We start from the raw sequence: 17374 nt of genomic DNA, 5'->3' as shown, positions 1-17374 counted from the left end.
AATCATAAAGTGTTTATTCCTCAAAGTTCGGAACACCTTGTGGAATGTTTTAGCATAGATAAAATATTATAATTAAAACTCGAGTGTAGCCTTAGGCTTTCTTAACATTTTCTTTTTTGATTTATTTGTTTATGTTGGACAATAAAAAAGTTCAACACGTTAATAACTAGCCATGTTCTTCATCAATACTGTTTATCCAATATCAATAATGTTTCTAAATAAGTGCGACAAGTGCGGGGTAATTCTGCATGAAAAAATAATGACAGTTTGCTTTATAAACATATGTCTGCAAATGCTTCGTTTCCGAGATACGGGATGTTGAAGTTTTTCTTACAAACTGATGATTTATTTATTGCTCTAAAACCCGTAGAGATATGCAAATAAAATTGGGTAGGTTTTAAGAGGCAGTTATTGTGCATTTTTTGACATACAATTAATAATTATATATTCACCATTGGCGTGCATACGGGTATAAACATTTTAGATACATCCCGTATGCACGAACATGGTGAATATCAAATTCTTAATTGTATGTCAAAAAATGCGCCATAACTACCTCTTAACACCTACCAAATTTCATTTGCATATCGCAAGCGGTTTCAGAGCAATAAATAAATCGTCAGTTTGTAAGAAAAAATTCAACATCCCGTATCTCGAAACCGAATAATTTGCGGCCATACGTTTATAAAGCAAACGGTCATTAGTTTTTCATGCAGAATTACCCCTTAAAATTTGTCGCGCTTATTTAAAAACACCCTGTATTGATGAAGAACATGGTTAGTTGTTAACGTGCCTAACTTTTTTATTATCCAACATAAACCAATAAAGCAAAATAGAAAATGTTAAGAAAGCCTAAGGCTACAATCGAGTTTTAATTTCAATATTTTATCTATGCTAAAATATTTCACAGGGTGTTCCGAACTTTGAGGAATAAACACACTATGAGTGTTAAACCCGGTATACAATGACAAGTTATCTGTCTAGCAACAATATTATTATAGCGATATTGTTAAAGAATAAGGCTATAACATATTAAAAAAATTACTCAAATCGGACAACAGGCTTATAGTCCAGGTTAATAAGGTTTTTCCCATGACACTCGAGCAGCCAGGGTACTGAAGCGTTTTTTCGATAGGTAATACCTATAAAAGCAAATTGTAACTATTTCCTGCGTAGGATCTGGCGGCCATTTTTATTTATAAACAATTAAGTGTCAAAAAATGGCATTTTTCCCTTTTTTTTCAAATCAATGGAAAACAGTGAAACTTATGGTTTTTTTACTACAAATATCTTTGAGATTATGGAAAAAGCTTTAAAATGGCGTATTACAAAGTTTGATATACTCATTTATTGTTAATATAAGTGCGAAAAAAGGTCGGAATTGCAAAAAAATTAATTTCGCAATATCTATTGTAAACATTAGTGTACAGCTTTGAAATTTTTGTCATATAAGGGTTCTTTGGTGCTTAATATGTCATAAAAATTTCAAAGCGATTCATTCAATTGTTTAAATTTTATTCAAATTGTTTATCTCAGAGAGCATTTTTTTTGCAATAACATAAGTCAGAAAAAAATGACGTTCGAACCATTCCACAGATGTCAAATGAAAGAGCATGAGCTATATTTTCAACTTGGTTTAAAAAAAGCGAATAAAAAATGCATTTATCAGTAATAAATAATTATGCAAAAGTATCGTAAATCTTTCCTTATAAACTTTTTATTTTGTTATATAAGAAATTATATATATTTATTACAATTTTTTATCAATTATGATATAAATAACATTACTTGGTAGTTGTGCACTTAAAACAGGGTAAAAAAGTTAATTTTTTTGCAAAAAGTTATCCAAAAAGTTTATAAGGAAAGATTTACGATACTTTTGCACAATTATTTATTACTAATAAATGCATTTTTTATTCGCTTTTTTTAAACCAAGTTGAAAATATAGCTCATGCTCTTCCATTTGACACCTGTGGAATGGTTCTAACGTCATTTTTTTCTGACTTATGTAATTGCAAAAAAAATGCTCTCTGGGATAAACAATTCAAATAAAATTTAAACAATTGAATGAATCGCTTTGAAATTTTTATCACATATTAAACACCAAAGAACCCTCATTTGACAAAAATTTCAAACCTGTACACTAATTTTTACAACAGTTATTGCGAAAATAATTTCTTTTGCAATTTCGACCTTTCTTCTCAATTATATTAACAATAAATGAGTATATCAAACTTTGTAATATGTCATTTTAAAGCTTTTTCCATAATCTCAAAGATATTTGTACTAAAAAAATCATAAGTTTCACTGTTTTCCATTGATTTGAAAAAAAAAAAGAGAAAAATGCCATTTTTTGACAGTTAATTGTTTATAAATAAAAATCCTACGCAGGAAATAGTTACAATTTGTTCCTATAGGTATTACTTGTCGAAAAAACGCTTCAGTACCCTCGCTGCTGAAATGTCACGAATAGGGTATATTTTTGTCTTAGTACCCTGGCCTATTAGAAAATTCGAGACATCTAACTTGAATAAATCATCGAGTGACCCGCTTTTTATGATCGCAAGTGTATTTTGTGATCCAAGTATTTTGTTGTTAAAAATGTTCAAAGTTTATCAACGTGTTTCATAGTAACAATATACAGAGTGAGTCTGTAATTTGGAATAAATTCAATAGTTCAAATACTAATTGTTTTTTTGAAAAATGCTTAGACCAGTCGATTAGTATTTCAAATAAATTTTTTTACATACAATAATAATGTATACAGGGTGCCCAATTTAGAGATATGATGTCATCGTTGATTTTCTTAAATGGCAACACTGTCATTTTGATAGCTAGTTTGATAGGGTGTGTAAAGTTATACATACCCGCAAAGTATGAAATTTTTATTCCATACTGTTTACAAGATAGGTAAAAAAATAACAAAGTTAGGTCTGCAATTTGGAATAAATTTAATAGTTCAAATACTAATTGTTTTTTTTTTTTGAAAAATGCTCAGACCTGTCAATTAGTAAACCTACGTGCATAGAAATCGGCCCACTTAACAATTTGGTCATTTTTGATGTCTCATATTTCCTAAACCTGTTGGCCGATTTAAGTGATTTTTTTGAACATGTTATAGCCTAATTCTTTAACAATACAAAACTGTAATAATATTGTTGCTAAACAGGTAAATTTTTATTGTATACCGGGTGTACCAATCAAACTGTGTTTTTTCTCAAAGTTCGCAACAACCTGTGGAATATTCTAGCAGTTATAAAATACTGAAATTAAAACCCAACTATAGCATCAGGTTTTCTTAACATTCCGCTTTTTGATTCATTCGGTTATGTTGGATAATAAAAAAGTTGATACTTTAACAACTAGACATGTTCTTCATCAATACACGGTGTTTTTAAATAAGTGCGACAAACTTTAAGGGGTAATTCTGCATGAAAAAATATTGACAGTTTGCTTTATAAACATATGTCAGCCAATGCTTCATTTCCGAGATAGGGGGTGTTGAATTTTTTCTTACAAACTGACGATTTATTATTGCTTTAAAACCAGTTGAGATATGCAAATGAAATTTGGTAGGTTTTAAGAGCTAATTATTGCGGATTTTTTTACATAAAACTAAGAATTTTATATTCACCATTAGCGTGCATACGGGTAATATGATCGGTCATATTACACGTATGCGCGCTAATGGTGAATACTAAATTCTTAATTGTATGTCAAAAAATGTGCAATAACTACGTCTTAAAACCCACCAAATTTGATTGGCATATCTCAACTGGTTTTAAAGCAATAAAATAAATCGTCAGTTTATAAGAAAGAATTCAACATCCCGTATCTCGGAAACGAAACATTTGCGGACATACGTTTACGAAGCCCACTGTCATTATTTTTTCATGCAGAATTATCCCTTAAAGTTTGTCGCACTTATTTAGAAACACCCTGTATTGATCAAGAACATGTCTAGTTGTTAAAGTACCTAAATTTTTTATTATCCAACATAAACGAATGATTCAAAAACCAGAATGTTAAGAAATCCTGAGGCTATAGTTGGGTTCTAGTTTCAGTATTTTAGAAATGCTAGAATATTCCACAGGGTGATGCGAACTTTGAGAAAAAAACACAGTTTGATTGATACACCCGGTATACAATGAAAATTTACCTGTTTAGCAACAATATTATTACAGTGGTATTGCTAAAGAATCAAACTATAACATGTTCAAAAAATCACTTAAATCGGCCAACGGGTTTAGGAAATATGAGATATCAAAAATGACCAAATTTTTAAGTGGGCCGATTTCTATGCACGTAAGTTTATTTCAAACACAAATTTTTACATACATTAATAATGTATACAGGGTGTCCCAATTTAGAGATATGACGTCATCGTTGATTTTCTTAAATGGCAATACTGTCATTTTGATAGCTATTTTGATAGGGTGTGTGAAGTTATACATAACTTCAAAATATCAAGTTTTTATTCTCTAAATTGGGACACCCTGTATACCTTCTTATTGTATGTAAAACATTTAGATTTGAAATACTAGGTCTGAGCATTTTCCAAAAAACAATTAGTATTTGAACTGTTGAATTTATTCCAAATTACAGACATCTCTTATTTTTATTATCTTGTAAATGGTAGTGATTAAAATTTGATATTTTGCAGTTATGTATAATTTTACACACTCTATCAAAATAGCTGTCAAAATCATAGTGTTGCCATTTAAGAAAATCAACGATGAAGTCATATCTCTAAATTGGTAACCCTGTATACATTATTATTGTATGTAAAAATTTTCGATTTGAAATACTAAACCACAGGTCTGAGCATTTTTCAAAAAAACAATTAGTATTTGAACTATTGAATTTATTCCAAATTACAGACTCACTTTGTATTTATTAAAAATATTACTTTATCACTTTTTCTTTTCTCGATTATTAGTTTTTATTGTATACAGTAGACTCCCTCTATAAAGAGAACTGAAATGGCGGACTAATTACCTCGTTATAAGCGGATCTCGTTATATCAGACAACAATAATATTGAAATGTATTGATGCCTCTTACGTAGTTTATTAGGTGTCGATGGTCGACCTGAATAATGAGACTTCGCCATCGTAAATTGTAAATTTCCTACAATATTTAATATCAGTCGAGAGATAAACAAGAAGAAGTTTATTGCTGGCGGCGAAGTTTATTACAGCACTTGCCTCGATAACACAGATGTTGGGAATTTCTATACAGTAAGGTCTCTTTTTATGCGGATTATTTTAACGCGATTTTGAAGTTGTGCGGTTTGTATTTCATCCAAAAATGTCTATTATTAACAACTTTTACAATTAATATTAACTATTTCTCTCCAGAGGTCAGTAATCTGAGGGTTTGCAATTCGGAGATTCCCGTTGTTACATGATGTAGCATGTAGCTATTACATCAATCTGAGTTTTGCATTGACAGGTATAACCTGTAATTGTTTTGAGATTAAATTTAAATGTTAAAGTGTTAAAGAGTTTAAATGTCGACATTTTTAAAATAACGAGTTGTGACAAAAAATGTCACATTACATCTACAGATGTAGGTATATTAAATATGACATAATATCCATGGTCGTCGTCCACATGTTTACAAAATTTTTTAATAACATTGTTTCCATAAATTATTATAAGCCCTAAAAGAAATTCAGCAATTTCCCTAATCTACTTTGCAAAATACAAAATAGTGTCACAATACTTGCTTATAAATTTGACGCACTGTCCGTCAACCTGTTAAGATTTTATTTGGCCAACAGAGAAAAAAACATCAAAGACAATCAATTTTTGGTGGACAAACGTCCACCATTTTATGTGATTTTAGAAAACTACGGAACGTATTCCTATTTTTTCAATGCAAGTAAAGTCTTTTTCAATGCGATTTTTTTATATGCGCTTTTCTGTAGAACGTATCCACCGCATAAAAAGAGACCTTACTGTATACAGGCAGTTGGGGTGTTTATTTGGGGGTGCCCTAAAAACAGGTAAAAAACATATTCTTCGGTTTCATTTTTCCTCGTTATAAACAGATATGCCTAGTTATAGAGGGTTATAGTTCAATAGGAATTTCATGGGACACCTAATGTACCTCATTATAAGAGAAACTTCGTAATATCCGTGCTCGTTATAGAGAGAGTCCACTGTAGTATGTATATAGATTATTGTAATAACTGAATACAAAAAATAGTGAAAAAATGATCCTATTCCCAATAGGAAGACGAACAGTGGGAAGACCACAAAAACGATATAACGACAACTTATTGGAGACACATTGAAAAAACAGACAGAGTATGTCTACACTAGGTAAGTGCAATTAGAACGAAAACATGCATTGTTTCGGAAAAATTCAAACAAGCTTATATTTTTCTAAAACTTTTTTTGTTAGTTTATATACATGTTAAAGTAAAAAGTTCTACTCACGGATTGGCCGCTAATTGTTTATTAATTGTTTAAACAATAACAATTGTTTTGTATTAATAATTTTAAAAATATCGTTAAATTCATCATTTTACTTTGATCAAATATGTTTCTATTTTGTTTTTGATTATACTGAATCCGAATATGGCATTGCAATTTTAAAATTCTTATACAGAAGCTCTTATACAGTATGTCTGCGTAGCTAGGAACCACATGGAAAACTTTTTTATTATCAATTTTACGAAAAAAAGTTATTCTTCATAAAATGCTCTGGATAGTCAAAAATCTAAAACTCAACCATCAGATATAAAATTTTATCAATTTTATACGAGTAATGTCAAAAATATGAATTTCGTTAAAGAGTAAATTACCTTTATATTTCAGAATATCAAAAAATGCTATTATGAAAAGTTGTTTGAAATTAAAAACTATGTTTAAATACAGTTGAGTCCGCGAGTCTTTACCCGTGCGTCATTAATACCTGGCGAGATAAAACACATACTTTTTATTTAGCATCATTCTCTTCCACGTATAAAATTAATGACAAACCGGCTGCCGTTTTGTTATTAAGTAAAAACACATGTTATTTTTATGAACGATTTAGACTCAGTGCATTGAAAAGAGATAGGTACAAAGAAAGACGATTGGGGATGTCTTCACATATTTTAAGTACAATTTCTGACGTTTTGGTTTGTTTACTTTTGTGGCTGTCAGTTTGTTGAATTTTTTGCTGTTATTTTGTCGAATTTTTGCATTTTTAAGTTTTTTATAGTATACAAACAGTTGTTTTCACAACTAATTTTATATTGTAGTTAGAAATTTTCTGATAAGTTTATGTTATTTTACGATAAATTTTGACAAAGTACAAAGCTAACCTCATTGTTGACACAGTTGAATGCTTGTGTTTAAGGTTCCGCCAAAGTGAATAAAATAACAAAAAAAAATATGTTATTGAAATTTTTTATAAATTGTTTATTTATTTATTAATCAATGATAATAAAATAATTTATTAAGCTACTTCAAATGTAGCTGTAATTATGCACCAAAATTTTAAAGCAAAACTTAAATTTGAGATTCTATTTATTGGATAACGTCAAATTTTACACTATAACCCGTGATCGGAATAATATGCACTTGCCGTTGCGTTTAGTAAATTTCTGACTTATTTCGTATGCTTTAAATGATGACACACGGGTAAAGACTCGCGGACTCAACTGTATACAATTACATTATTCTAATCGAAAAAATTTTTTCAATTTTTTCTCAAATTACGGATACTCATCATCATTTTATTACAATTATGATAACTATTTTATTGCCACTTTTACGAAAAAAAGTTATTCTTCATAAAATTCTCTCCCTGGTCTAAAATCTAAGATACAACCATCAGATATTAAACTTTTTTAATTTTATACGAGGTATGTAAAAAATATGAATTTTTCTTAAGAGTTAAGTGCCTTTATTATTCACAATATTTTAATTAGAAGGATGTAATTGAACACTAAAACAAATTTTTTAATTCCAAACAACTTTTCTTAATAACAATTTTCGATATTGTGAAATTTAACGATACTTTACTCTTGAGTGAAATTCATATTTTTTGAGACACCTCGTATAAAATTCATTAAATTTGATATTTAATGATTGCATCTTAGATTATATACGATGCAGAGTATTTTATAAAGAATAACTTTTTTTCGTAAAACTGGTAATAAATTAATCAATAGGTTCCAAGTTACGCAGACATACTGTATAAGAGCTAGTTTATTATTAAATGTATTTTAGGTAAGTTTTACAGAAAAAAGTTTTGATCACTTCATAAACATTTTTTTAGCTGGTAATTTTCGGTTTTTGTATTACATTTTTGTTATCTTTCTTAATTTTCTCAAAAAGAAATAGTCTATTTCATTTCTGAAGTAAAATAATTTAGTGCATTTTAAAGATTACATCCTAAGCTTTAAAAAAAGCACTTATAAAACTGTAATAGATCTGTTCAAACTTGAGTAATACCGTCTTAAAGTGGTGGTAATTCTATAAAACTACGAAGATTTCAAAAATTACATTTTTTAAGACGTCATATCATTTGAATTAAATTTTTGAGATTTTTTTTGAATGAAATATCATTTAGTACGATGCTTGAAAGGTAAGTTGTGCAAAATTGAGGGCTTTATAAGAAAAATTGTATTAGTTACACATTTTTAAACAAAATTCATGTAAGACTCACTTTCCGCCCCCACCCATACATTTTATTTCTTTTTATTATAACCATAAGATAGCTTAATTATTATTCTTTTAGGTTTAATTTGTAAAATTTCATTTGATCCATTAGTTAAAGAATTACATTAAAATAACTCAACCGTGCACTTCGCCGTACGCTAGTTTACAGTGCGCCAATGTTTGTGAGAAGGGTGACTTTAGCGTTATAAATAAAAAATTATAGAAGATACAGATTTAATTTTAGAAAATTCTTTATATAAGGTTTTTTTGTAAAATTTTCTGAATTTTTCAATGGTCAAGTCAGTTTTGTTCTAAAATTTATATTTTCGGAGTTATTTAAAAAAAAAACATCAAACTTCGTAGTTCATTTGTTTAATAAAAAATGAAGCACGCACTTCTCGAGTAGAACTTTTTGATATGTTGTTTATTAAACAATTCTTAATGAAATTACAAAAAGTTCTATCTTGTTTGATTTATTCCGAAGTGAAAATCTATATGCACTCCCCTACACAAGAAGAAGATGTCAAAATATTTGCTAATGTAAAAAGTAGATTACAACACCATATTTTTCGCAGATTAAAGAATAACTGTACACATTACTTTATAAATAATGTTTCTACCGTATTTATTCTGGTGTTTATTTTTAAGTGATTATTTGAGTACCAATCCCAGATATTTTACTCCATGTATTCCTTTTTTCGTGCACTCTACAGAATCAGTTATGTCTTTGATTTTTTTTCAAGTGCTAGATATTCGCATTTCTCAAGTTCATTGTCCTGAATTATTATTTGATTTTCTATCATCTTCTTTTTGTATTTTTGTAATACACAATAACTTTTTTTGTAAAAACTTATAGATTTTGAGTTACTTATGAAAAACCGCTTTAAAATATGCATTTTTTTCATGAAAAATTAAAATCTTTGATGTAAACTCAAAATATATTGATTTAAAAAGCAAAGTTTTCAACCTAATATAAACATTAATAATATTGAAAAATATTAAAAACATCACTAAAAGATTTTTAATTGAAAACTTATTGGTCCATTTTCCTGGTAACACCTCCATGGCTTCTAAAAATTTCAAGCCAGGTGGATGCTGAAGCGAAGAAGACAAGAGGGAATTCAAAAACTTACAATTTTTTTTTCGTGAATTGTAAGTTTTTGAATTCCCTCTTGTCTTCTTCGCTTCAGCATCCACCTGGCTTGAAATTTTTAGAAGCCATGGAGGTGTTACCAGGGAAATGGACCAATAAGTTTTCAATTAAAAATCTTTTAGTAATATTTTTAATATTTTTCAATATTATTAATGTTTATATTAGGTTGAAAATATTATATTACTTTGCTTTTCAGTGGCCAGATGACGCTAGTCACCTACTCCATTAACGTCAGTTGCAATGCGGGGATAAGCTTTCGTGGTTTTGTCACTTCGAGCAGAGAGTAGCAAGCCTACGCTTCTCCGATGATGACTCCAAAAAGAGTCGAAAATCGTCGATTCAGAGTGCTGGTTTACGCTCCTTGTTCTAAGTGAAAAATAAGACAGTTTTGCCTTCGCATTGCAACTGAATAAAAATGGAATTTTTATTTTATTTTTTTATATTGAATTATTTTAATGACTTGATATAACAAATTTTGCTTAGAATTTGTCCCTGTAGCGATTTACGGGGATATTTTTAATAAAATAATTTTCGCCCCCAGAAGGGGTGGCATCCACATCCAGGGTAAAAGCGCAAGTTCGCACCATGTCACTTTTGTTTCGTAAGGTATCTTCTAACTACTAACCAATTTTCATGAAAATCTATGGGGGTTAAACTAAATCGGAGGTGAAAACCTTCAGTGACTACACTATTTCTAATAAAACAAATTGTTTTAGGTGTTTATCAACATGTTTCTGGCGATATTGCTGGTGGTCATGCAGTAAGAGTTTTAGGCTGGGGAGAAGAAAACGGTACTCCCTACTGGTTGGTTGCTAATTCATGGAATGAAGACTGGGGTGACAAGGGGCTGTTTAAAATAATTTTAGGAAGAAATGAAGTAGAATTCGAGAGTGGTATGGTTGCAGCACTTCCGAAAATATAATTATAACAAATTCTTATTTGGTCATTTTATATCTTCTTTTAAATAATAGTAAATAAACTTTTTTAAATCAAAACAATTGTTTTAATGATGCTCTATTTAACTGGAACGCGTAGAATTATTGTGTTTGATGGTTACATAATCCAGTGTGTCTGCGTAACTTGGAACCATATGGGAAACTTTTTTATTATCAATATTACGAAAAAATGTTATTCTTCATAAAATACTCTGAATGGTCTAAAACAAAAGACGAAACCATCAGATAAGTAATTTTATCATTTTTATACGAAGTGTGACAAAAAATATTAATTTCGCTTACGACTAAAGTACCTTTATATTTCAGAATAGCGAAAATTGTTATTATTAAATTGTTTGAATTTCAAAACTATATTTTAATGTGCAATTATATCCTCCTAATTGAAAAAAGAGGCGAAAAAAAAAATTTGAAATTTTTTTAAAATTATTAACGCTTTTAGAACGATTTTCATTTGCAGCTTTGATGAGTGAGTGCCGTGCTATTACGAAAATTAATCTCCATTATTCAGATTCTGTCACAGTACATTTTTAAGTATTTGCGTCTTTGGAGAGCTATAATCGTAATAGTATGTTCTGCACTGTCCATTTTGCTCCCTTGCACTGTTTATATGCGTCACGATCCGCAAATACACCATACCGATGCCGTACAAGAGTGTTATTTATAAATTTCTGATCTGAATGACATCTGAATATGTTATCGAAACAATTTTTACCATGTTTTTTCTCTTAAAAGTAAAAAAAGATATGTGCAAATATGTGAGGGACCGTTCAAGTATTACGTAACGCAGGTTGGAGGGGGGGGGTGTCAAAAATCATCAAAAATTGCGCGTTACGTAATAGGTAAACGCCCATTACAGTGCGTTACATAGGGGTAGAGGGGGTCAAAAATCGCGTTACGTAATACTTGAACGCTCCCTGACCGTTGGGTTCATAAAACAGTACCTATATCAATATGTGTACATTTTGCTTGGCATTGTATTAGATGTGACAAAAAGAGATATTTTTCGCTAAATAATGTTTATTCTAGAAAAAATAATAGAAGAGAGCTTATCGTCTAATATAAAACACAAAAAAAGATTTATTTCGAATGAAATTTCAAATGAAATTAGGCTGGGGAGAAGAAAACGGTACTCCCTACTGGTCATTGCTAATTCATGGGATGAAGACTGGGGTGACAAGGGGGAAATTTCAGAAATGTGTACAAATATAAATGTGGCATTAAAACGTAAATACACATCTGTGGACAAATTTTTTTGATAACTAATAACTTCGCAGAAAATAAAATTTAAATAAAACCATACAATCTATCTTATAAATTAATCCTTACAAAAAGATATTACCAGATCTACTATTTTCGACGACTGACTTGACAAGAACTTGAATAAGATTTATAATAGCCCGATCAGGGAACGCAAAATTTTACGAAAACCTCCAAAAAAATAAAGGAAGGATGAAAATTTGGAAATAGATAGTTGAAATTGTCTATTATTATAAGAAAAAGTTTACAATTCTACATCCCCTCCATTTTACAAAAATTGGGAAATACGGGGTGAAAAATATTTTCTCGGGAGTTAAAAAATATACGTTCAAAATAGGCCCGGAATATGATAAAATGACTAATTCTAAGCAACTTTTGTTCTATAGAGTTTTTTCACTAAGTCAATACTTTTTGAGTTATTTGTGAGTGAGTATGTACATTTTTAACAAAAAAAAAACATGTTTTTGGACGGTTTTTCGAAGATAACTCAAAAAGTAAGTATTCTAGCGAAAAAAATATTTTTAGTAAAAATATAGCTTATAAAAAATTGAAAAAAATGGTGTATGCCTGAGGTCTGTAGACCTAGTAGAACAGAGTTGTAGCTAATGAAAAGTAGGTTCTTCTTCGTCAAATTCCAAATCGAATATTTCAATGTGAAATAACCAAAAAACAGAGCACTTTTCGGGAAAAATTCATTACAACTTTTTTAAAGTGTTTAAAAAAAGGCTTATTTTTGTTTAAAAAAAACTTCTAACATTAAAAATAAGTGAGTAATGCTCAAAATATTGTTGGTCCCTTTTATTTTTTTGGTACAAAAATCGCGAAAATCACCCCCTAATTAGCTTCCCAAAATTAATTGTTACCGCTTCACAAGTTACTTTACTTATGTATTGTTTATATTATCTATAAGTTTCATTGGTTCAAAGTGCTCTATTATGAAAAACATTGGGTTTAAAATAAAACATTTTTTTAATTTTGAAAAAAAATGGAATTGTTAATGAAATTAACTTAAAAATTATTAATAATACCAAAAATCTTAAAGAGTAATAAAATGTACGTTTTACTTTTCTGAATATTTTTGCTTTTTTGTTTTCTTGTTAGACACAAATTGGTTATGCTATGGCTGTTCAAAATTTGCCTAAACTCGTGATTAGTTACTCGTTCAAGCCATTTTAACTACAGCTTTTTCAAAAATTAGCACTTTTAACCGATGAAACTTACATATCATATAAATAATACATACGCAAAGTAACTTGTGAAGTGGTAATGATAAAATTTATTTGTGATGCTAATTAGGGAAAGATTTTCGCGATTTTTTTACCAAAAAATAAAAGGGACCAACAATATTTTGAGCGTAACTCATTTACTTTTAATGTTATAAGTTTTTTTTTTAAACAAAAATAAACCTTTTTTTAAACACTTATGAATTTTTCCCGAAAAGTGCTCCGTTTTTGGGTTATTTCACATTGAAATATTCGATTTGGAATTTGATAAAGAAGAACCTACTTTTCGTTAGCTACAACTCTGCTTCTACTGGGTCAACAGAAATCAAGCATACACCATTTTTTTTTCAGTATTTTATAAGCTATATTTTTGTTAAAAATATTTTTTTCGCTGAAATACTTACTTTTTGAGTTATCTCCGAAAAACCGTCCAAAAACATGTTTTTTCTGTTAAAAATGAACATATTCACTTGCAAATAACTCGAAAAGTATCGACTTTTCGAAGTGAAAAAACTCTATAGAACAAAAGTTGCTTAGAATTAGTCATTTTATCTAATTCCGGACTTATTTTGAATGTATATTTTTCAGCTTCGAGAGGGGGTATTCCCCTCCATTTTTGTAGAATTGTAAACTTTTTCTTATATAATAATAGACAATTTCAACTACATATTCCCAAATTTTCATCCTTCCTTTATTTTTTTTTGGGGTCAGATTGTTCTTTGATCGGGCTATTACATCGTGAAGTATCCAATTGTTTATAATTTTAAGTATTTTTTACATAGAGAAATAGACATGTGCTGCAAGGAATAATATGTGGCGCCAAATTCACATTTAGAAAGGTACACTGAAAAATATGACCTTTGATTAATTTTTCCACGTATGCGTACGGGTGGTCCGACTAGGATAATATAATAAAAATAATAATACAGAACGGCATTGCTCATGGCAGTGTAATGGGATCTACACTGTATAATATTTACACAAACCACTAACCCATACCAGTAGGTACTAAGACATCATATTTCAGAAGATACAGCTATTGTACCACGAACATTCCTAAAATCCCATAACGTAACATATCGCGTAAAGGAAATTACATACGAATCCTGTCAATACACATAGGACCTAATAATCATCTTGTGTAAATAATTGTAAAGACTTACCTGATACAAATTAAGCAAAGCAATTAGATCACTAAAGGAATCATCAGCCCAAAGGAACAGTTTCTGGTAAGCAGCAAATCTTTTTTGAAAGGGTATGGAAAAGATGTTTTGTATCGAGCAACCAGTAGCTAAAAATAAAAAGAGACTCGGTTAATTACTTTTTATTACGATAAAATGTTAGAACAACAAAAAAGGAATTTAACTATTCTTAGAAAAATATGATTATTAACAAGATCAATATGATTAATATTCGGAATAAATCTGCTGATGAAAAGAAATAATAAGATCCAGGATATCTACTCATGCTTCATTGATTTCGAAAAGGCTTTCGAAAGGGTCGACAACCGGTAAATTTATTACCATTCTAAATAAAAGAACATTAACATCCGTGACATTAGAATAATAAAAATTTATACTGAAAGAAGAAAGTGAAAATATAACCGAAGATAGACTGTCAGAAGAGATAAATATTCTTGAGGCGTGAGACATGGGTGTTTATTATAACCGCTGCTATTTAACATATACAGTGACACCGTCTTGAAAGTGAGTCTAAAATATTGTAAAGATTTCATGATTATAAATGGAGAAATATTTAAAAACCTGAGGTATGTGGATGAACAATCTAATTTACTTTAACTTTACAGACCTTGGCAGACAACGACCGAACGAATACTGTCACAAATACGTCATCAAAATGAACCAAGAGGCTACATCAGCGCGTCATGAATTTTATTTTTCGAAAATTCTGCTAACTTCCAACAGCGAGGCAACAGTGCGTCGGCAGTACGACAGTGACACTATACTAGCAAAAAACGAAGGCACACTATTGTGATAACAATTAATGTTAATGTAATATACTCATAGGCGCGCTAAATGTTGCCAAGTCAGTCAAGTTCGATTTCTTGTTATAGATAATCGATCTTAGTAGTTCCAATGAAAAAGGATGGGAGTATAACAGACCCATACACAATCTCTTCATAGACTTTCGACAGGCATATGATAGTGTAGAAAGAAGCCAAGTATGGAATGCCATGGCGGAGTTCTCAATACCAAAAAAACCCATTCGGATAACCAAAGTCTGTATGGAGGGTGGAATATCTAAAGTACGTGTAAATAATAAACTGTCGGGCAGCTTTGAAATCAACAGTGGACTCAAACAGGGTGATGCGTTATCTCCACTACTTTTTAACCTTGTATTAGAGAAAGCTGTGAGGTCGGCCGAAATAAAAACAGAATTGTTATCGGTTCAAGGTCCCAAGCTATTACTAGCATACGCAGATGACATTGATCTCGTTGGAGCCTCCATCCTATCCATAAAAGACATTTTCAACAAGGTGGAAGGAGCAACAAGTGAAGTAAGGCTGAAGATTAATGAAGAGATGACGAAATATATGTGTATAAATAGAACGACACGAAGAGACAGGATAGGATAAAATGCGACGGTCAACACCTTCAATTTCGAAAGAGTACAACGTTTTAAATGTCTGGGGGCCGTAATCACAGCTGACAACGATGTCGCTGAAGAAATAAAAGAGAGTTTAATCGGCAAATTGCTGTCTATTCGCACTGAATAAGCTTATAAAATCAAAAAATCTTAGAAGAAATTCCAAGATCAAAATCTATAAATCCATCGTCAGACCTGTACTAACACATGGATGCGAAACATGGACCATGACCAAAGCAAACGAAAAAAAGCTCAGACGTTTTGAACGAAAAATACTTCGGACCTCACCACGACATTAATACAAACCAGTATAGGATCAGAACCAACATCGAATTAAAAGTACTCTACAATGGCACCGATATTGTCCAAGAAATTAAATCACAGCGACTAAGATGGGCAGGCCACGTGCTCAGACTTCATAACGAGATACTTGTAAGACTGGTATGGGAGGAGATTCCTACAGGCAAAAGACCACTCGGACGTCCCAGAATGCGATGGAGAGATAACGTCCAAGCAGATCCTCCGAAAAATGAACATTCCATTTGACCCTAGGTTGATGGAAGACCGAACAAATTGGAAAAAAGTTGTACAGTCAGCCATGACCCACCCAGGGTTGTAGCGCTAGGTGATGATGATGATGAATGTGATACAAAATCTAGGCATGTGATAAAAAAAAGTTTATTTGAAGACAGTGTATTTTTTTGTTCTTCTTAACGGCGATACAGACTAGTTTTGTTAATATTTTATTTAATTATAGAGTACAGTCGAACCCGCTTATTGGAATAGTCTTCGTGCCAAGTAAAAATATTCCTATAACCGGGATATTCTAATAACCGATCATTGATGGCTTAATAAAAGCAATGAAAGAATTTAATATACCAACACAGCTAATAGAACTGATAAAAGAATCTCTAAAAGTAGAAGGTAAAATCCGGATACAAAACGAACTAACGGAAACAATAGATGTGAAAAAGGGACTACGCCAGGGAGACGCTCTATCATGCATCTTGTTCAACATCGTACTCGAGAAAATAATGAGGGACACAACAGTCAATACTCGAGGAACAATAATTAATAAAAGCGTGCAAATACTAGCATTTGCAGATGATGCTGACATAATCGCAAGATGAAGAAGAGAAATGATAGAGGCATTCAATCAAATAGAATGAGCTGCACAAAATAGTGGCCTAAAATCAACCAGAACAAAACAAAATATTATATGCAGGTAAGTAAAAACACAGAAATAAGGCAGCCACAAAACATAACAATAGGAGAATACAACATTGAGGGGGTAAAAAACTTTACATACTTGGGATCCCTAGTCACACCTGATAATAACGTAGCAGAGGAAGTGAAGAGGCGAATATTTATTGCCAATAAAAGTTATCATGGCAAAGACCGAAGCTGAGATATTTAGAACAAATAGAAAATGATATAAAAACCTTAAAAATAAAAAACTGGAGAAAAAAAGCACGAAACAGATCAGAGTGGAGAAGAATCCTGGAACAGGCCAAGACCC

At 30.7% G+C, this 17374-nt stretch overlaps 2 protein-coding genes across 4 annotated transcripts in view; one reads left to right on the top strand and one right to left on the bottom strand.

Annotated features, from left to right (window-relative positions):
• Window positions 1-10810, top strand: part of LOC126880415 (cathepsin B-like) — a 146465-nt gene extending 135655 nt beyond the window's left edge. For both annotated transcript variants that reach the window (XM_050644260.1, XM_050644261.1), the window contains exon 4: window positions 10529-10810. In XM_050644260.1, coding sequence (XP_050500217.1) covers window positions 10529-10734 — 206 coding nt within the window. In that variant the 3' untranslated portion in view covers window positions 10735-10810. The remainder of the gene's footprint in view (window positions 1-10528) is intronic.
• Window positions 1-17374, bottom strand: part of LOC126880408 (probable ATP-dependent RNA helicase spindle-E) — a 383599-nt gene that overhangs the window by 271268 nt on the left and 94957 nt on the right. For both annotated transcript variants that reach the window (XM_050644249.1, XM_050644250.1), the window contains exon 11: window positions 14412-14539. In XM_050644249.1, the coding sequence (XP_050500206.1) occupies window positions 14412-14539 (128 nt within the window). The remainder of the gene's footprint in view (window positions 1-14411; window positions 14540-17374) is intronic.

Source organism: Diabrotica virgifera, chromosome 2 (assembly GCF_917563875.1).
Source record: "Diabrotica virgifera virgifera chromosome 2, PGI_DIABVI_V3a".
Taxonomy (NCBI): domain Eukaryota; kingdom Metazoa; phylum Arthropoda; class Insecta; order Coleoptera; family Chrysomelidae; genus Diabrotica; species Diabrotica virgifera.
Note: the sequence above shows the minus strand (reverse complement) of the source record. Positions and strands in the feature narration are given on the sequence as shown.